General features: G+C 42.0%; 1 protein-coding gene and 1 long non-coding RNA gene across 2 annotated transcripts in view; one reads left to right on the top strand and one right to left on the bottom strand.

Annotated features, from left to right (window-relative positions):
• Window positions 1-6,571, bottom strand: part of LOC115280319 — an 8,723-nt gene extending 2,152 nt beyond the window's left edge. Inside the window, exons 1-2 of the long non-coding RNA XR_003903738.1 lie at window positions 6,414-6,571; window positions 3,424-3,580 (exon numbers count right to left, since the gene is read on the bottom strand). This is a non-coding gene — a long non-coding RNA (uncharacterized LOC115280319). The remainder of the gene's footprint in view (window positions 1-3,423; window positions 3,581-6,413) is intronic.
• MPHOSPH6 (M-phase phosphoprotein 6) overlaps window positions 1-17,240 on the top strand; it is a 22,020-nt gene extending 4,780 nt beyond the window's left edge. The window contains exons 2-5 of the mRNA XM_029925141.1: window positions 923-1,035; window positions 11,846-11,936; window positions 14,054-14,148; window positions 14,967-17,240. Of these exons, the coding sequence (XP_029781001.1) occupies window positions 923-1,035; window positions 11,846-11,936; window positions 14,054-14,148; window positions 14,967-15,102 (435 nt within the window). The 3' untranslated portion in view covers window positions 15,103-17,240. The remainder of the gene's footprint in view (window positions 1-922; window positions 1,036-11,845; window positions 11,937-14,053; window positions 14,149-14,966) is intronic.
• Window positions 17,241-22,039: the final 4,799 nt, after the last annotated feature.

Genomic DNA, 22,039 nt, shown 5'->3' on the forward strand with positions numbered 1-22,039 from the left:
TAAAATGGATGATTAAGTCTACTGGCCCATTTTTAATTGACTTCTGCACATTGTAGAATAAAGAGCAGCTGGAGAGGTGATCAGCTTTTCAGAGGATAGATATACATGAAGCACAGGCTTATGGATACAGCTTTGCTTCAGTCTGTGTTTACAGAGTCCCTACTAGGCATCATTCATCATGCTAAAAGTGAGGAAGAAGACAATCTAGACAAAGTCCTTGCCCTCGGGGCCTCCAGAAGAGGCAGATGCTCAAGGAATTAAAATGTGGTGAGACTAATTAAGGGTGTCATATGAAGCATCTGGGAGAGAAATGCCAATTTTGCTTTCAGATATCAGAGATGATTTCATAGGAATGGAGTAGCTTTTCCTACACCAGAAGGGCTAGGAGTTGGCCAGGTGAGGAGCATGAGAAAGGGCATTCCAGACCAAGGTCAACAGGTACGAAGACCAGTAGGCTCCATGGGTTGGTGAGAGATTCAGAAGGTACTGAGTCTCTCACCTTCTTTTGGCCCTTCTCACTTTCTGTCTCCACCTGCCTGTCATGATCTGTGTCTTTTGTCTTAGCCTCCCCCACTGGCCACTATGTAAAACTGAAATATTTAAGTGCTACTGGTAGAATATAGTTTTTTATTGCTCGTTTTATTACATTAGACAAACTAAGTATGGTAAAGATCTTTCTGAAGTCTTCTGCAGGAAGTCCACATACTTGTGTGTGTGGTCTGGTGGGCCCCTGCTAGCCTGGTGTGCAGGGGTCTAGGGCAGACCTAAGCTACTTTGGTCACACTGCCTCCACCCTCACCTCTGAGATGGGACTCCTGGAGAAACCAGGGAGAGCACGTGGAAGAATAAAGTTATCTGTGTTTTCCGCTACTCTAAGTCAGGAAAACCACTTGCTGATGCTGACTTTGTTTTGTTTTGACAGTTCATGCAAAGGGGACTGGACTCAGAGACCAAGAAACAACTAGAGGAGGAAGAAAAGAAAATGATTAGTGAAGAGCACTGGTATTTGGATTTGCCGGAGCTTAAAGAAAAAGAGTAGGTTTATTAGACACTGAATCGGTGATGCTTTGGGCATTCGGAGGGAAATCCCTACACATACGACTCTTTATTCTGGTGACACAAAGCCTGTAAAATAATATCTGTTTGGTTTCTTGAATTAGCTTTGCAAATAGCTTTCTAAAATTGTTAAATCTATAGAAGTCCTACTTGGATTTATCCATTTTTATGGCTCTTCTTTATAATGTTGTTCTTTTTCTATGTTGAACAAAGGAATCTAGCTTGCTTGTCTCTGGGAATCACCAGGGAGCCTTCCTGAGACACTCTGGCGTGCACCTGTCATATTAAGTTTGGAAGTGTGTGCTTTAGGCCGTTGCAGTTTTGTCTGAGTCATAGAGTTCTTTATCAGGCTGAGCTTCTCAAGAGCAAATCAAGAGGTTTAGGTTTGTTTGTTGTTGTTTTTTTTTAACTGCTTTTAATACCAATCATCTTAGCTAACATTTATTGAGTCTCTAGCATGGGCCAGAAACTGAGCTAAACACTTTATATCTCCTAATTATTTAATCCTCAGAGCAGACTTAGGATCTGGCTACTCACACTCTACCCATTTTATAGCTGAGGAATCTGAAGCTTACGAGAGCGTAGCTTGCCCAGAGCCTGCCAGCTGGTCACGGCCACCGCAGGATAGCACGCTCGTTGCCCTCCACCTCTGTGCCGGGTTGGTGCTTGGTAAATCGTTTTGAATGAAGGAGTGATAGATTCATATCATCCGTTGATTTTATCTAAATTCTCCTTAAAACTATCATTTCTCCTTGATGCTTTTTTTTTCTTTTTACCTAGTAAGCTCTATGGTGTGGTAGTTTTATCTAAACTCTGTTCAATGAATGAAATTGCTGCTTATTTGAGCACATTTATTGTTTTTCTTCTATACCTAATAATTTTTTTGTTTTTAACATTCCCTTGTATTCCTTTTTTCATTTGGCCAACCTTCTCTGGATCTTTTCTGGAAGGCTAGGTTTCCTTCTTTAAAGATAGAAAGCATGTATGAGGTGCCTGGGTGGCTCAGTCGGTTAAGCGTCATGACCTCACGGTTTGTGAGTTTGAGTCCCGCGTCGGGCTCTGTGCCGACAGCTCGCAGCCTGGAGCCCTCCTTCAGCTTCTGTGTCTCCCCCTCTCTCTGCCCCTCTGCCCTTCTCTGTTTGCTTTTCTCCACTGCTTCTTGGAGGAAGCAAGATTGCCGTGAAGGAGGGGAAGATAATGCTAAAGTATTCCAGATATTTTGTTGCTTATGTTTATTGAAGGGCAGGATGGTTTCTATCCTGTTTTCAGTATTCTTCCCACCCCCCTGCAACATAGCATATTATTTCTAGAAAAATGACCTTTAGTGTCCTTTCCCAGGAGGTAAATGTCTCCATCCTTTTGGGCTGTCACAACGGAATACCATAGACTGGGTAGCCTATAAGTAGCAGAAATGTATTTCTCTCAGTTGTGGAGACTGGAAGTCCATAATCAAGACGTGGTCATATTTTGGGGATGGCCAGCTCCTTGGTTCATACCCAGCCACCCTCTCACCGTGTTCTCACCTGGCAAAAGGGGCTAGGGGTTTCTGTGGGGTCTCCTTTATAAGGTGCTAATCCCATTCATGAGGGGCCCACCCTCATGACTCTGGCCACTTCCGGAAGGCCTCACACCCTAATACCATCATATCCGGGGGTTAAGATTTCAACATGAGTATTTTCAGGAGACCCTAGAGGTAAATAATAAATTTCTGCCATCATTCAGCACTCTGTGTATAGATACGTGTATTGGGTCAAGTTGTTGGCAGGAAAAGATGACACTGTCAAACTGGATAATTTGAGGAGCATATGACAAAGACTGCCAAGGTATGGCCAGAGCACAGGGACGCCACCAGGGACAGTGCATACGTCGTCGCTTGTGTGGTGGGAGTAATTTCCACTCCAGGCCCAGAGGGTCAAGGGGAGGGAAAGGTCACTGACTCTGAAGACAGGTTATGGGGAGAGACACCTTACAGGAGCTGCTACCTTCATAAGACAGCACCGCCAGCCTGAGGTGTGCCCACAGGAAGGAAGCCTGCTTCCATTTATAACATTCAAATCAGCCTCCCAGGATGTGGAGTGGGGGAGATAATGACAACCAGATCTGGGGAGGAAAATGGATGAGTGTCCTCAGGATGTATATTTTTTTAATACCCCAAATAGGAAGCCAGTGGAATGGATTGGTTAATTAAGCTCATGGTCCCTGCAAGGGGGCAGACCTGGGTTTGATGCCCAGCTCTGCCACTTACTTAGTTGTGACTTGGGGCAAGTTACTTAACTCGTCTTATGTCATTTGTATATTGGGTATGACAGTAGTATCTGTCACAGACCTTATGAGAAGCAAATGAGATAATATATGTGACATACTTACCGCAGCAGGTCAGGCATAAAGCACAGTAAACCCTGGTGGCGCATGTGTTTCCTTATACTTGATTATTATGGAATTCATCCATTCCTTCTTGCTCTTTTGTGTTGGTGAATCTTTCCTTGGTGGTGTCATCTGAATTATTCCAGAGGGTCACTGGTATCTGTGGAATTGGAGACTTTGCTGTGTGTGTGCTCTGGAAGTCTAAAGGTTGCCATTTGTAATGTCAGCCATGTCTCTACAATTCAGTAATGCCATCTAGGACTATTCAGTCCACACTTGCCCTTAGGAGATACCCCTGGCCAGTGCCTAAGCTGTGCAGGGCAGTGAGGGTCTGGTTGCTTTGCTTCAGCTTAGAACAACCACAGCCTTCTGAAGTCCAGAGCTGTTTGTTTGTACGGGGTGAGGCCTTAGTGTAACCACATTGCGGTCACCTTCTCCTGCCTAGACTTGCCATCCTCATTTCCATAGAGGGACACCTCTCCCAAACAGCACTGGCCAGTAATACTTCTGCACACAACTCTGTCTGCGTCTGTTTCCATGGAACCTGATATAAGATGCTTGATATAAATTCCTAGAAGTAGAATTTAACAGATGAAAGATTTTGCTGTGTTTTTGCCATATTGATTTTTCTCCCAAGAATGTGCCCCAGTACAGAGAATAGCAAGTTTAATTGCTCTTTTACCACAGGATGTTGCTCTAGAAGTACATACTTGGCTCCCATGGTTCTTGTGCCTATTGTGTTGGGCCTATTGTGGCCTAACGAATGTTCGGGAACTGTGAGATCTGAGATCATAGTGTGCTTGTGAGCTTGGCTTGCCACCGTTTCACGGATGCTGGTGGAAGGTACCAGACTCTTGGGTCAGACACAACTTGATTACTCACAGCACAGCAGACAGTATGAATATGTCTTTTGTGTCATTTCCTCCTTGCTCCCACATCCCCTGGGGGATGAAGCGGTGGGGCCCACCCCTATGTGGTACCCACAGTGGTTCTGCATCACAGCTGAGAAGTCCTGGTCTTAGGACACCTGTTATCTTTGATACTGGAATGCAAGCCAACTTGCCCTTGGCCCTAAGAAAGACATTATTATACTGGGCGTTAAGCAAGTCTATACTTTGCTCTAAAGGAAGACAGTAGCTCTGCCTTTCAAAGCAGTTCACTCTACACACGTCCGTGAACAGATGTTCCGGAGCGAAAGGACAGTTAGTGCCTCATTCACAGGAGAGACATCTAGAGAATTGTTTTCCTGCAGGGAGTTTTTCCCCTGCTTTGCCATGCATGTTATTTGTGGATTCAGGGCAATTCTGGGGTTTTTTGAGTACTTTCTCATCTGTAAAAATAGATGAAATGGGTAGTATCCTGGATGTGTTTTGACTCTAAAATTATGGGTCCTCTTTAATAAAAATAAGAATCTTAAAACACAGATTGTTTATAGTTAAGTTTTAGAATATTTAATTTCTGCTAATTCTGTATTTAATTAGTTTTCCTAATTATTGAAACTATGCTTGTAGATGATATCTATGTTCTTTTTTATATGAAAGCTATCGTGTCAGTGGAAACCCCTGAGAAAGCCCCCTGAGGGAGCGGTGGCCCTGCTGTGCATCCAGTCCTGGCCCGGGTCTGTCTTTTGTCTTAGTGAGCGTAGTTATGATGTCTTCCTGAGGGGGTGATTGATTTGGGAGATGGATGAGGGTCTCTCTGCTGCACTGTCCAAGGACCAAGATTAGGCAATTGAGAAGGAATCCCACATTTGCAGAAAAGGCTGAACAGAAAGTTCAGGAGAATGTGTGCCTGAATTTAGGCCCCCTCGGGGAAGGGGGTCCTGAAGGAGATGAGGCCCTAGAGGGCCAGGGACAGAGGAACCGGAAGGACAGAGGTCCTCAACGTTTTGGGCTCACACACCATTTACATTTCATAAAATTATTAAGAACCCCTGAGGAGATTCTGTTTGTGTGATTTATTTCATGTTGATATTTACTGTGTAAGAAATTTAAATGAAATTTTTTAAATGTTCACTTTACAGGTAGACTTATTACATGTTAGCACAAGTAACACATTTTTCATGAAACATAACTGTTTTCCGAGACAAAAAAATATTAGGGAGGAAAATGGCATTGTCTTACACTTTTTGCAAATCCTTTCAGTGTCTGGCATCACAGATGTATTGATTCTCTCTGCGGGTGGATTCTCTTCACCTTCGCATTCAGCCTGTTGTAGTGTGTTGTGTGGTTGAGACACATAAAGTAAATCCACCCTCACACGGACGGTGTGATTGAAAACGGGGGAGTATTTATTATAGTAGCTTTTTCAGGTAAGTCTTTGACGCTGTTCCACAAGCCAGTAGATGGTTTTTTACAGTTAACTGCAGTATGGAACCTCAGAGCATCATTAAATTTTGCATAACGATTAGTCTACCTTACATTTTGAATAGATCTTTTATCCATGCGTGATTTCATAACATCATGCATCTCTCATTTGGAAAATACTAGTTCAGTGTGTTGTATAGATTTTCTAAATGTTAAGTCATTTCGTTATATGATATCAAAAAACATTCATTAATATCACCATGGGTTTCATCAGAAACATCTTTTAAGTATTGAGAAGCTGTCAAGCCCCAGATGCCATAGACAAACTATTCAAAATTCTAATTTTTGCTTGAAGGCTTGAATTTTGTTACTGACAACAAAGTATTGTCAGCTATTCCTTTGAAGTGACAAGTTCATTTTATTCATTTTCAGAAAAATGTCTGCCAAGTACTTAGATCCGAGTAACCGTAGTTACAGTGTTCCGGGAAAACAGTGGCCGGTTCAGCTCAACTCCGTCACACGAGAGCCTTTCCTCAAGATAGTCCTCAGACTCCTTACACAGAAGTACCTCATGTACATATGACCCTGTGTAAGGGTCAACACAGTGAAGATGACAGCGTCTTAACTGTCACTGTGACAATAATACCGACCTCCCACCAGCGTTCCCTTCTGCCACGCCTTCCTCACCGTTTCTCAGACCAGTCACCTACACTCCCTTCTCAGGACCCTTAGCTGCCCTTCCTCAGCTGTCTTCATGTTTTCTTCCTTCATTTTCTTCCCAACTTGGCATCGAATCGTGTTTTCATCATGGAGCCAAACTACAAAACGACAACTACCACGAGAGTTCACTCCTCGCGGAGTGACCGCTAAGGACGGCACCGCGTGTTGTCCACAAAGCAAACTTGATTTGCAGCAAATAAGGAGGTCACGGGGAGGGACTCCCAAAGCCCCGCTCTCCCAGGTGGGGGCAAGCGGGTTTCTTTGCCGCAGGGTTGGTGTGGCTGTCCAGGAGGGGGAGCTTTGTCATTGCGTGGGAAGGCAGACAGGAGGCAGTGCAGGCTACTTAGAAAACGTGCCGTAAGTGCGTCCTGTGTTGTGTGAAGGAAGCTGTGCTGCTCTGAGTGTGTAGGGAAGGGGAAGGGACTCACGGCTGCGCTCCTACAGCTAGGGGTCTTGGGCTCCTGATACAGGGCCTTGCTTACTTTTGAAACAGCACAGGGGGTTTACAAGTGGTTAATTGTCTCTGGTTAGGCTATTTCCTGGCCTGGTAGAGTGTTAGTTTTTGCTTTCTCTTCAATTTAAAATCTTTACTGAGGTTTTTGCCTTTCTTTGTAACTCTGACACCTCCTAGGAAGTTCTGCTAGAAGTGTGCTTGAGCAAGTAGAGCACTGATAACCAAAAATAGCAGGGGTCCCAGAGTGACTTCTCGGGGTCAGGAGAGCTGCCGTCCTGTCTTCTTTCTCCCGGGGACCCCTCTTTCTGCTTAAAACTTCTCTGCTGGGTTGTAAGGTTGGCATATACTCAACTTTATGAGAATGGTGATTGCACCGTTCTACACTTTAACTAAAGAAATGTAAGAGTTCTGATTTTTCCACGTCCTTGCAACATATGATGTTTTCTTTTTTCATTTTACCTATTCTGTCATTCTAGTGGTGTCTCATTATGGTTTTTAATTTGCATTTTCATGGTGATTGATAAGGAACTCCATGTGTTTATTGGCCATTTCCATATCTCCCTTTGTGAAGTACCTATTCAGTTCTTTTGCCCATTTTTAAAAACAAAATGGTTATTTTTTTCTAGTATCTTACATTATATACGTATCCATCCCTCTGTACATCTGTCAGTCATTTTATTTTTAGTGTACTTCAGAGTAAGTTGCAAACATTTTCTCTCTGAACACTTCAGCATGCATATCATTATGTAGGGTTTTGTTCTGTTTTTTAGATAAAACTTACATACTTTTATATAGATAGTTCTTTATATTCTGAATACAAACCCTTTAACAGATACATATATTGTGAATATTGTCTCCCAGTTTGTGCCTTGCCTGTTTAATTTTTTAATGTCTTTTATTTTGTTTAATTCATTTTGTTGCCTTTTACAGTTAGTTCTTTCTGGGTCCTGTTTAGTGAATCTTTGCCTGTACCGAGTTTGCAAATATAGTCTCTGTGTTTGCTTGTAGAATTTTTGTAATTTTAGCTTTTACATTTTTATCTATGGTCTGTGTGTGTGTGTGTGTGTGTGTGTGTGTGTGTGTGTGGTGTAAGGTAGGAATCAAGGTTTGGTTTGGGTTTTGGTTTTGGTTTTTTCTATAGAAAATTAGTGGTGCCAGTACCAAGTATTGGAAATACTTTTCTTATTATTTTGATGCTGTGGTCAAAAAGCAATGTACTGTATTAGTATGGGTCTAATTCTGGACTCAATTCTGTTGCACTGATAAGTTTTTTTATCCTATTGGCTTACTAAGGATTGCAATCTTGAATCTTGCTATCTCGAAGTCTTGAAATCAATGCTGGTTTTCTACTTTTATTATTTTCAAGATTGTTTTGGCTAGTCTATATCCTTTGTATTCTCATATAAATATTAAAATCAGCTTATTAATTTCTCTACATGATCCCCTTCCTCCTCCAAAAAATAGGATTTTGATTGGCATTGTATTGATTCTGTAAATCAATTTGAGGAAAATTGGTGTCTTAACGAAATTGTGTTCTTTAGTCCATAAACATGATATACCCATTAATTTAGCTATTATTCAATATCCACCAGTAATTGCTAGTAGTTTGGAGTGTAGAGGTTTTGTGTATATATCATTAAATATATCCCTATGTATTTCGTGTTTTTAATTTCTATTGTAAATGGCCTTTTCCCCAAAAATTGTTTGTTGTATTTGCATATGCAGAAATGTTGTATGTAGACCTTGTATTCTGTAACTGTGCTAAATTAATTAGAAAACTCTAGTGGTTTTGTGTAGATTTCTTGAGATCATCTACGCATGCAGTTATCATCCACAGAGAAGAAAATTAACTTTATTTCCTTTCCTTCCTTATTCATTGGCTAGCATCTCCAGTACAATGATAAGAATGGACATCCTTGCATTGTTTCAGATCTTAGGGATAAAGTATTAACTGTTTTACTGTTAAGTATGAAGTGCTCTGTGTTTTCATAAATGTTCTTTATCAGTGTGAGAGGTTTTCCTTTCTCTTTCTAGCTTTCTGAAGACTTATAAATGATGTTGAATTTTGTCAAATCATTTTTAATGAGTTGATCATATGGTTTTTCTTTCCTCTGTTAATGTGGGAATTACCTTGATTTTTCAATTTCACAACAACTTGACATTACTGAAACAAATCACACCTTGGTATTCATATGTTTTATGTATATAGTTCTTTCAATTTGCTAATATTTTAGGAATGATTTCTGCATTCATATTCATAAAGGATATGCCACTGTAGGTTTCTTATAATGCCTTTAGTTTGGGCCATAACATGAGTTGTGAAGTGTCCTCCCCTCCTTCTCCTCTCATTTCTTAGTTTGAGTAAAATTGGTGTTGTTTCTTCCTTAAATTTTTGATAAAATTCACTAGTGAAGCCATCTTGATCTGGAGTTTTCTCTCATAATAATGAACTTAGTTTCTTTAATAGACATAGGACAGTTCTGATTTCTCAAATCAAGTACTGTATTTTCTGTTCTAAAATTTTCTATTTGGCGAGTTGTCATAATTTCCATATCTCAATTCAGGTTCCTTATTTGTGTCTTCATTACATTTCTGTATTCCTTTAAGTCCATGAACATACTTATTATAACTGTTCCATCATCTCTTTTTTTTCTGTTGGTTTGTTTTTCTCTTGTTGATGGGTCATATTTTCCTGCTTCTTTACATGTTTAACAACTTTTTACTGTGGCCTCACATTATATATTACATTGTTGAGTACCTGGATATTGTTGTCTTCCTTAATAAAGTGCTGAATTTTGTTCCATTAGGCAGTTGATTTACATTCCAATCAGCTTGGTCCCTGTTTTTACTAGAGTAAGTTGTATGGTCTTGACTCTTGCTGGATGAGCCCTACTCCTGAGATGTGACCTTTCTGTTCACTGTCATAGGATGTTCAGCTTGGTCCCCCCACTCTGGATAGACACAACTCAGACATTTCCCTTCTTTGTGCAAGATCTTGTATTTGTTCAACATCCAGTTTTAGGGTAAATTTTCTTTCTCAGGGAGGATAGGTTGGAAGATGGCCCTCCAAATAAAACCCCTGTCGGTCCTCATCCCTGGAACCTATCTTAGCTTATCTGGCAAAATGGACTTTGCTGGCGTGATTCAGTTAAAGATCTTTAGATGGAGAGATTAGTCTGGATTGTCGGGGTGAGCCCTAAATGCAACCACAGGTATCTTTATAAAAGGGAGACAAAGAGAAGGCAGTAAGACCATGAAGGCAGAGGTTAGAGTAATCCAATCACAAGCCACCGACTGCGAGCTGTCAAAGAAAGATGGAGAAACAAGGAATGAATTCTCTACACCCTCTCGAGGGAGCACAGCTCTGCCAACACCTTGATTTTGGTCCAGTGAGGCTGATTGCAGACTTCCAGAGTTGAGGGCATAAATTTCTTGTTGCTCTAACCCATCTGTTTTGTGGTAATTTCTTACAGCAGTCCTAGGAAACTAATGCACCTTGTAATTGTTCTTCTGGAAATTGGTTTTTTCCCCTGACACTGTTGGACTTGACTTCCATGTATACAGTCTGGTATTTGGCCAGACATTCAAGGAAACCAAATATGCAGGCCCCAGAATCCCTTTATGTATCTCCCCTTCTCTGGTGTCTTGACCCATATACGTCATCCACCTTCTCTAGCCCCAAACTTCAGTTTCTCTTTTCCTTCCAGTAAGACTGGGTTTCGCGTGGTCTCCCACTCCCCCACCGCAGTCTAGTGTTGCCTTCAGTCAGAAGGTGGGGATTCATTGCCTTTAGTCAGAAAGCTTGCTTTATCTGTTTTTTTCCTCTCAAGCCTCGCAGTGCTGTGTGCTTTCACTTGTTTGTTGTTTCCTATTTAATCCTCTTTTACTGTTCGCCAAAGTCGGAGGACTAGTTCAATACCAGTTGCTCCCTTAGGGCCAGAAGTGAAATAACCTTAATTTTTTTCCACTGTATCATACAAATCTTTATCATCTGACACCACTCTAGAATGGGCCCTTTGTGAGAGCAGAGACTTGTTCATGGCCATTCCCCCAGCTTCTAGAACACTGCTTGGCACACAGTTTATTTTAATAGGTGTTGGCTAAGTGAGTAAGTAAGTGAATCTTGGCAAGAAGGAGGGTCCACTTTCTGCCAGAGAAGCCAGAATGGCCATGTATTTAGTTTCTGAGTGTTCTTTATGGTTGATCCCTTTATGGTTTCAGGCTATAGTCCGACACGCTCACCCGGGACTGGGGTAGTAAACTGGTGACCCAGAGAAGACTCCGGAACACTTCAACATCCTCCTTCCAGTGCCCCCTGCTGTCCAGAGGTCAGGCCCCTGAGGTGTAGCAGCATTTTTACCAGGATGGATTTTACCAGGCTTTCAGTGTGGTGTTGACAACCTAGCTACCCTTATTTCTGCCCACTCTCCATCCTGCTTACCCAGCTCTCCCAGCGATTCTGTGAGACAGCTGGTATTCTTTCACAAATCACTTCTCTGCTCAAGTCAGTCGTTGTGGTTTATAGCCAAGAGCTCCAGCTAATGCGCTCTTTCGAAAGCTCCCCGGGACTCCCGATCTCAGATATTTAACCAGAACTTAGTAAGAAGTTGGTGGGGTTGGGGATGTAAATGTCAAGGAAACTGCTTCAGATTTGGAAATTTCAGGTTTACCATACATAGTCTAGGTCTCTGTGTTGTGTGGGCATTTATGCAAAGTAAATGTATTTCGAGGAGGCTGTGTGTGCCGCCTCAGGCTCTTGTCTCCTAACGCCTTTGCTGGCCACGGTCAACAGTTTTTATCTCGACCCCTATGTCAGACGGCTTACCTTACTTTTACTTAATTCTACTAAGAACTAGAAGATCGATTATTCATTGAAATCCTTTTTTTTTTCCTGTGCTTTGTTATAAGGAGACATGCCATTAATACAGGCTTATTTATTGCGTAGGTGTTTCATCATAGAAGAGCAGAGTTTCTTGTTATGTGAAGATCTCCTCTATGGAAGAATGTCATTCAGAGGATTTAATCCCGAGGTTGAGGTATTAAATATCATTGCTTCAAATTGTAAAATTTTCCAATTGAATTCTTTCTGCTAATAATTGGGTTTAGGTTTTTGTCCCACCAGGTACCATTTCTTCTCATTATATAGAAACTAACAAGTCTCGAACTGCCGCTGAAGCTCCTTAAAGAAATTGCCGCCTTGCAGCCTCACGTATGGAGGAGTTGAGTAGATAATTTAATACAGCAGCACGCGCCCCCTGACAGCGCTGCCGTGAGGGTTACAATCTCAGCCCCGGTCTCTTACAAGAACGCCCGGCTTTTATTCACAGGATGCTATTTGAAAAATTGTTTTCTGGCATCTAGAAATATATCTTTTCTAATGGAAAAACCTTACTTAAGAATCGAGTGATTTGACTTTTTAATGGCCAGGTTTTAATCTGAGCTTGTAAATAGATTTTTAAATGAATCCTTTGGAAAGTTTGTTTGAAAAGTAAATATTCACCTTATGAGCTGTTGATTTGAATTTCCATGCCTCAGTTTTGTAGAGAAGCAGAGATTCATTTGACAAACACTTACTAGCATTCTAGCTTGTGTCCTAGAAGCCGCCCTGCCAGGTACTTGGCCAACCAAATGGAGGCTTATGACATGAGGCTTTAGTCTGATGACTGTCACGTGAAGCCAGGGTCTCTCAGCTCTGCCACCCCTGGCGTCTGGAGCCAGATGATTCTTTGTGGCTATCTTGTATTTCAAGATGTTCAGCCACATCCCTGGCCTCTCCCCATGGATACCAGCAGTGTGCACATGCACACATGTGTGCACACACAGCCCAGTTGTGACAACCAAAAATGTATCCCGGAATTGCCAAAGGCCCCTTGGTGAACAAAACTACCCCTGGTTGAAAACCACTCTCCAAGGATGCCTGAAGAGAACCAGAGTTAACCAGAGTTTATTTAAAGATTGTAGGTTTTCTTTTTTTTCCCCCTTTTTTGAGGATACATGATAATTAAGATGTTATATTTACTTCACACAAAATCAACACTAAAAGTGTTTGTTTTTAATACGTATTTTCCTTGCCTTGGCCTGCTGGAAGATTTAGATTAGAGAGGAGGGGAGAGTAGGGTCAAGGGGGAGTGGAGGTAAGTGAGTGTGCAGAGCCCACGGGCTGGGGCTAGGGGTAGGCAGGCATTCGGAGTGTGTCCTGTACAGTGAGAAAAGAAGTTGGCTTGGCCCTTGGGTCCTGATGTGGGAGCCGGTTGGAGAATGGCTTTCATGTTACTCTGTAACACTGAGTACATTCTCTCTGGGAAAGGTTTTGATTTGTTTGGCTCACAGATCTGAGCTGTCCTGAAACATGTTTCAGCTCAGGTCCTGATCTCACAGTTCATGAGTTCAAGCCCTACATCAGGCTCTGTGCTGACAGCGTGGGACCTGCTTGGGATTGTCTCTCTCCCTCACTCTGCCCTTCCCCTGCCTTTGCTCGCTCTCTCTCTCTCTCTCTCTCTCTCACTCTCAAATAAGCTTAAAAAAAGGTTTTTAAATTGCATTTAGTATTGCTCTTGAGTGTAGTTTCTTCCATTTGGCTCAAGATGGGAAGTTTAGAGGAAATCTGAAAGTTTCCTTTTTTCTTCTCCTACCCACTAGAGTATGTTGGCTGTGTGCCTGCTTTAGATATAAGTAACTAGTAAGATTTACAGTCGAGGGGCACCTGGGTGGCTCAGTCAGTTAGGCATCTGACTCTTGATTTCAGCTTAGGTCACAATCCCAGGGTCATGGGATCGAGCGCCACATCAGGCCCCATCCACACTGAACATGGAGCCTGCTGAAGATTCTCTCTCCCTTTGCCCTACTCCATTGCTCATGTGCATGCTCTCTCTCGCTCTCTCTCTCTCTCTCTCTCAAAAAAAAAAGATTTATGACGAAAATACAATTGAAATTCATTAACAGGAAATCTAATCTAGTGGGGCTTTGTCTTATAATTTTTTTCATCCAGAGCCTGTTTCTGTTAGCACACTGTAAAGTATTACAGAGAATCCCTTGTAAGTTTTGGTGACTCCTATAGATTCTGTGACGTATGTTTCTCTACCTTCAAATGCATTTGATGCCAGTTTCTTTAATAAGCGTGTTCCAGCTCTAATAGCACTGTTGCATTTTTCAGAAGTTAATGCTTCAGATGAACGCTAAGAACAAAACAGAAGAAGTTGAAGATGAAACAGTGGAGCTCGATGTGTCAGATGAAGAAATGGCTAGAAGGTAACGGTCACCTTGGAACCACATTATGATCTGGGCCTGGCCTTCAGTGGCTTTCATGTGGGTCCTCTCCCCCACAGTCTTCCAGAGAGTGCCCCAGCAGGAAGATGACTCTCTTCTTTCTCTAAATTGGGCTGATGATGGGGCTTCGTGCCTGTCACAGGCTGGCAGTTGAGGGCTCGTGTCCAGTACTGCTTCTCATACAGATTTTAAAATCTACATCTTGGGGCACCTGGGTGGCTCAGTCGGTTAAGCGTCAACTTCAGCTCAGGTCATGACCTCACAGTTCGTGGGTTCAAGCCCTGAGTCGGGCTCTGTGCTAACAATTCGGATCCTGATGCCTGCTTCAGATTCTGTATCTCCCCCTCTCTCTCAAAAAGAAACAAACATTAAAAAATTTAAAAAACAAAAAATAAAATACAAGATCTCAGGTGGTGAGATCGAGCCCCACGTTGACTCCGTGCTGCTTGGAGCCTGCTTGAGACTTTCTCCCTCTGCTCCTCCTTCACTCACACTCTGTCTCACTCTGTCTCTCAAAAGTAAATAAATGTAATAAAAAATATATATTTAAAAAAATAAAAGAAAATCCACATCTCAGTTTACTTAGGATAGTGCAAAAACAAAGCACGGTGAAGAATTTAATCATCCATAGAAAAGCTTATAAATTTTAAATCTGTTTCTTTTGATCACAACTTTTTTTTTTTAATAATCATTGATTTTTTTATAATTCATTGAATAGTTTGATATTCTTGACAAGGCTTGATTCCTATCTTACTTGTTTGTGTATTTAATTAAACTTGTTTTGCCTACTGTCTTAACAGATACGAGACCTTGGTGGGGACAGTTGGAAAAAAATTTGCCAAAAAAAGAGACCGTGCCAACTATGAAGAAGATGAAAATGGACACGTAAAACCAACAGTTAAAGTAAAGAAAATGTTCCTAAAGCCCCAGGATTGAGGTGGATGCTTTAAGACGGAGCCCAGGGGTGCCCCGTGAGAGTTAGCGTGTTGTGGAACTCTTTCCGATGGCTCCTCGGGACTTATTCATACTGTACTGTTTACTTGTAAAGAAATGGATAGTTTAGGAGACGTGCCGTATTTGAAACGTATGTAGTGGATGTTATACATCCTTTGCTTGATGGTGCTCATCAAGAATGGATTTTTAGCCCTCGAGCTTCAAATGTGTATGGGTGTGTGACCACTTCCTAAAGATTTTTTTGACCTCAGATTTTTTTTTTTAGTGGAGCTCTCCAGTCACTGACCTTGAATTAACACGTATAAATTAAACCAATGTTTAAGTTGCCCTTAGGTTTATATTGTACTTTAAATTATTAATCATGCCAAGCTCATGTATACGTATATTTTGGAATCAAACATAATGAGGATTTTTATATATAAATTCATCAAGAACAAACATGCCTCCGGCCCGACCTACTTGCATGCTACCGAGTCATTGTCGGTTGTGAAATTATTGTTTTTCATTTAAAGCTTCTACTTAATAAAAAAAAAACTTATTCTGTAATAAGTTTTCATATACTCTTCTATTCTCTTATACTTTCAGATAATTATTTAGTATAATTCAGTATTGGAACTTTTATCCAAATACTAACTTTAAGAAAAACAGCCATTAACTTAGCATATGGTAATGTGTTAGATTGAACTGTAAGAAATTGGCTTTTATGGGTCAAACACAACCAACTTTTTGTTTTAATCATTATGAAAGTTATTAACCTGTAAATGTGCCGTATTTAGCTCTGTTTGGGCAAAGAAATCAGCACAGAGAGGACGCCACTTTCCAAACCAACAGCTCACTTGCATAGCCTAGAGTTTCTTTCTGACGGTGACATGTTTTGCTTCTTTTCATGGGGCTCTGAGTTTTCACTGACCCCAAGAGAGAAAATACATGGAGGTTCAGGATGTTAATTATAAAATTAATAGTCGCTAGATTCTCGTGTACAAAGTCCTGGTGTTTTCCTTAAGGCATATTTAATCTGAATGGTATCTGGAGCTGGTAACTCTGGTATCTCTTTCATCAGCATTGTATGCATGGGAGAAAACCCTGCCTGCCCATGAGCAGCAGGGGTTACCCTGTGTTCTTGCGAAATCGCAACAGGATCAAACAAGACCATTCAGGTAATTAGGATAATCTGACAAATGTCGGCAGACTGTGACTCCCAGTGACTCTGCCCCACCCACAGCAGGCTCTCATACCCACACCCCCCCTCTGACCTCTGCCCCGATCATTCTTCTTCATGGTCACTTCGTCATGTGTAACTTCCATCTCAAATGAATTCTGTCTCAAACCTGACACCCCTCAGCTCCTACCTCAGTTTCATTTAAACCTCATAGGGATGACCACGAGTCAAAAGTGGAGAATAAGAGAGGAATAAGTCTGCAGTTCAGCCCACAGACCTGGATTCCACAGCATCGATTCTGAAAGCAATGGTAAAAGAAAACCTGAACCAGAGTGTGAAGCACAAACATACACTTGACCATGGGAGATCCTATCAGGTGTTTAATCTGGAAGGGAGCTGATCATGGTTGGACCAAGATGTTACCCAGAGGAAAATAAAGTACGGTGGAAGCGGTTCTGGTGGATGTTCTCCAAATGAATAGCCACTTGTGGCAGCGCCGCAAAGGGGCTTTCGATGCCAGCCTTGTGCCCAGGAAACTTCTGACAGTACTCGTTTGTTGAAAAAATACTGAGCTATGAACTTGGCTGGGCACTGAATTATGGGCTAGGATTGTGAAGAATCATCTCTGCTTTACCCATGAGGAAACTGAGATACGGAGACATTGAATAACTCAGTGCCACACAGCTTGTAAGTGCTGGATCCGGGATTTCAATGCAGAGCTACTGACCCCAAAGCCCGTGCCCTTTTTCTGATGTCACTTGGTAGGGGAAAGCAAAATAATGGAATTGGGAAACGGAGAAAATAGCCTGACCGCAGAATGAGTCCCTACTTTTATTCCAATGGAGTCTTTCCGAATCATGCTGTACTACCTGTAACATTGTATTACAACATTTTAAGTTATTTCCTTTTTTATAAATTTGCTTTTTATAGATGATAGGAATTAAATTTACATTCACTGTCAGTTTTCAACACAAATGATTTATTTTCTAAATAAGATATTCTCGGCGATTCTGTATTAAGGAAATGTACATGTGAATCTATGGTAACAAGAAAATTGAAAAAAAGTGATTTTTTAAATGTTTATTTTTGAGAGCGTGGAAGAAGGGGAAGGCCAGAGAAAAAGGGAGACACAGGATCCAAAGCAGGCCCTACACTGACAGCAGAAAGCCCAGTGCAGACCTCAAACACGTGAACCGTGAGATCATGACTTGAGCTGAAGTCAGATGCTTAACCTACTGAGCCACCCAGACACCCCGAAAAAGCAAGTATTTAATGAGTGCTCACTTGGAATATAACCATATGTAATCATATACTCATTTAAGTCATATCATAATACCCAATTTGAAAGCAGGGATTATGCCTCACTTTGGTTCCTACACCACATTCCTCGTGCAGGGATTTATAGAAAGTAGGTGCTTAATAGATGATAGTGAATCAAATGAAAATGTTCTCCTACTCCCCCAACCTCACATAAACATTTTTAGTGACTCTTCAGAGAATCCACCTAGCAAATACTGGACTCCTCAAAGATTTTGCATACTACATTGGTTTGCAGGATAATTCTGTCTGCAGGCATATAGTTGCAAACTCATAATCTTCAAGCCTCAAGAGTGAGGAAGTAGACTTCACTATTTTCCCCAGAAGGTCATAAATCTAAAACCCTCAGTTTGTGATGATCCTCTTGCTCCCTTATTTCATCCAGGTACCAAATTCTACTCACTTCTGGCAAATATAAGATCCAAGACATCTGAGGCTGGTTCTTCCCAGAAATTAACTCCAAGACCCACCACAACTAGGAAGATCTGGCCAGGGAAGTTCCCAGGCAGAATGTTAAAAGGGACAGATGGCTGCTTCTGGCTGTCTCTGGTGAAATACAAGATCAAGATAAATGACAGAAGGAACTGTTTAGTTCTATAGCACAGTTTAAAGAAATGTTCAGAGGGGCGCCTGGGTGGCTCAGTCGGTTAAGTGCCCGCTTTCGCTCAGGTCATGATCTCATGGTTCGTGGGTTCAAGCCCTGCATCGGGCTCTGTGCTGACAGCTCAGAGCCTGGAGCCTGCTTCAGATTCTGCATCTCCCTCTCTCTCTGACCCTCCCCTGCTTGCACTATCTCTCAAAGACTTAAAAACAGTTTTTTAATTTAAAAAAAATTTGGTCTCAGGATAAATTTTGAGGGAACCCCTCAAAGTCAAGGGTACAGTTGTAAGACCGTTTTCTGATTTTGAGATGTCAGAAGAGGTCAGGAGAGTGCCTCCTAGACCCTCTGTTATAAGAGGGATTCCAACAATCTTAAGGGCACCGTCACCAAGTTTGGGGTAGTGCGTTGTGTACAACATATAACTGAAATACTGGCTGTAAAATATTTGCCGATCTTAACGTGCACTCGTGTGGCCTCTCCTTGCCTTACTGCGTTTCTCTGGCTGCTAGTGTGGCTGAGAAGCTTTTCTTGAACACCTATGATTCCCTCCTGCCCACCCTGCCCTTGTAAATTGGATGACAGGGTTTGGGGTAGGGGGCAACGTTTCTCCAAACTAGCCAGGAGAAATCCGTTAAATGGGATAAGTTTCAATGATTGCTGGAGAGAAATTTCCAGGGAAGAAAATAATCCCAGAATGTTAGGCTGCTGGCTGGCCCGTCCTCACACAGGGATGGTATTAACCCTGCAGCCTCTTTCAGAAGACTTGCTCCACAGATTATGGCCTGGATTCCTTGATCCTGGGAAAGTTAACATCTAGATTTTTAGATTTTTAGAAATTACAGCCCAAATGTTCAAGTGGACAATTCTGAGGTTGCTACCATTGTCTCTACCAAAAATGGCAGAAGCACCCTGGGCAGGGATGGAGCAGACCACTGGGTCAGCAGCCTCAGTGGGAAAAGAAAGGTCGGGTGGCAGCAGAGGGCTTCAAAACAACCTCCAGCACTCATGAACTAATCGCAATTTGCAAAGCAGAATTCCAGCATTTCCCATGTTTATACCTGAGAACAGAAGAGCAAAGCTAAGCAGTGCCTAGCCTCCCTGGGCTGGCTTCTCATAGATGAAGCAATTCCAAAACACCAAGTCACTAAATATATAACCAATGACTTCAAAGGTGGGATGAAGTAATAATTAGGAAGCTAAGAAAAGCTCTCGTGAATATGAATTATGTACACCGAAAGTTGGTTGGCTTTAATACTTAAAGATGTTAGAACTAGTACTGTCTTGGGATGCCTGGCTGGCTCAGTTGGTGGAACGTGTGACTCTTGATCTTGGGGTTGTGAATTCGAGCCTCACACTGGGTGTGAAGATCAGTTTTTTTTTTTTTTTAATTAGTTTTGTCTTATTCCCCAAACTCCAATTCATATGAAATCTACTCTGAGTATAAGAACTCTAATATAAACTCACTCTTCATTTCCTTGGTGAAGAATACTTTCCTTCTTAAGAAAGAGAGGGAGGAGGGAAAATGGAAAACTCCTTCTTCACTGAACTTCCCGAGAAGGGGCCCAGGAAGAGATCAGCTTCAGGTTGAAGATTCTAAAAGTAACTCCCTTAAAACTTTGGGGCCAATTCTTCACCATATAGGTTTTTGTTTTGATGCTCTGTCAACAGGTAAAATAGATCATCGTAGTCTACACAGTGGTGCCCCCTCTCAGTGACCTGCAGTCATTCGCAGTCTGGAGGCAGATGATCCTCCTTCTGATGCACCGTCAGAAGGTCAGGAGGAACCTAACACTGAGCCACAATGCCTCTCCTCACTCCCATCCCATCGCGTAGGCATGTGTCACGCCGTCATAAACGGCTCAGTGCCTGCGGGCTAAGGAAAGAGTCACTCTACCAGCAGGAGTAATTCATGTGGACCATCCCACGATATTCTTCTAAGGCTGCTGCTGCAGGATGGGGACAGACAGCAGTATGTGTGGTACCCCAGGAATTCACTGGGGCCCTTCATGGTACCTCCGTGTCCCCAGAAAACAATAAATGGGAACTGCATGCACCATTACCCAAGGAGGGCACGGTAACCAAAGGTTTGCAATTTTCAGAAATGAAGCTCCGTGTTACCTCTCCGGAAAAACGACCTTGACCACCAGAAGCACTGCCAGGTGAGAGGGGAATCTAGAATGGATGGTTGAGGAGAGAAATAATGAATATTTATTAGAACATCAGACCCAACCGCAGCAGCAAGGACTGTCATTAGTTTCACTAATCCTCTGATTGTAAGTTTTTATTTTGTATACTGTGACCGGTCACCACCTTGAAGAAGGCATTAATCCAGAGCACAAGCCGGTCTGAGCGGTGGAAGGAGCAAACTAGAGCCCTCCAGACTGGGGCCCCGCCCGTTCCCTTAAGTGCTCATGTCATGGTGCCCCAGCCAACCTCCACCTGTAGGATCCACATCTCTGTCCAAACCGTTTCCCAGAATTGTAGGAAGATGTCCTTCTGCATTCTGCCTGGGCACGACACGGAAGTGCTGGAGACTTCGGACTTTGCTTCTTCTGAGAGTAGCCTCAGCCAACCACTGATCAGAGTTAGTATCAAAACACCCCATCACCACTCAGGAGGGGCTATTTGGAGGTAAGTGAGGTGTGTGTTTAACACCATTTTGGAGAACTTTCCCAGGACTTTAGCTCCAGTTGCCCTCAGTGCTGACATGCTTGATAAGGCAGCGTATTGGCTGTTTCGCTTTTTCCTCACCCCCCTACAAGATTTCCCTGCACCTCTAAAATAAACTGCTTGCACTTGAATCCTCATCCAAGGGTCTGCTTCTGTGGAACTCAAATTAAGATAGCATCTCTGAACCAGGCATTTAAACAAATGTTACTGATAATGTAGGTATAGAAACACAGGTGGGCAGACAAATAGATGATTGACAGCTGATAGATGATAGATACCTGATAGTTAAGTCTATATATTGTGACCAGTTGATATTTCTTCAAATTTCTTTTAATCTGTAGGTTCCCTACTCCATCTCCCTCTTTGGCTTGCAATGCACTTGTGGAATAATTACTTGATATATTTTAATTTAGCAAAACTTGGTCAAATCTAATGCAAATTACATTTTTGCTTCCTATGACGCATGCAGTTTATAACCTAGGGTTAAGGCAGTGCTTTGACACAATTTCTTCTTTTTTTGCCGACTAATGCTGGAAAATTTTATTTATATTGTGCAAGGCATTCTCAAAATGTAAATAAATGCTTGGAAGCTGTGGAAACACACATATGTATATGAAAGTAAAATCCAGAGCTCTCAGAAGGTGGATAAGTAAAGTGAATAAGAAAGCCAGCAATAAATGCCAAATTAATTTTTAAATCTGGAAATTGATCATGTTTGAGTTGAAGAAGTTTCTGTGTCTTTCCATTACACTGAGAATAAACACTAAGCTCCTTATCCTGGCCCTGTGTAATCTGGACCTGCTGTTGGATCTCATCTCATGAGTTCTTCCTCTCCTTTTACCCTAAATAGGGTTTATGTACATGCTCTTTTCTCTGCCTGGGTAGTGCTTGTTCCCAACTCTAAACATGTCTGCTCAAAATGGAGGACTAAACAGATACAAGAAACTCCACCAAGTTTAAAAACATGTAGCCAAACCTAAAAACAAGAGGGGGAAATGTTCCATTGGCCAACAGCAGAACTTGGCCTCAGTAATAAGCAGAAATCAAAACCATGTGGCCCAGGAATACAAAATGGTATGCCGACCTTGGAAGACAGCTTGGCATTTTCTTATAAAATTAAACTTAACTCTGGACTGTAATAGGGTTATACAGTGACAGATGGTAGCTACACT

The sequence above is a fragment of the Suricata suricatta genome, chromosome 16 (genome assembly GCF_006229205.1).
Source record: "Suricata suricatta isolate VVHF042 chromosome 16, meerkat_22Aug2017_6uvM2_HiC, whole genome shotgun sequence".
NCBI lineage: Eukaryota > Metazoa > Chordata > Mammalia > Carnivora > Herpestidae > Suricata > Suricata suricatta.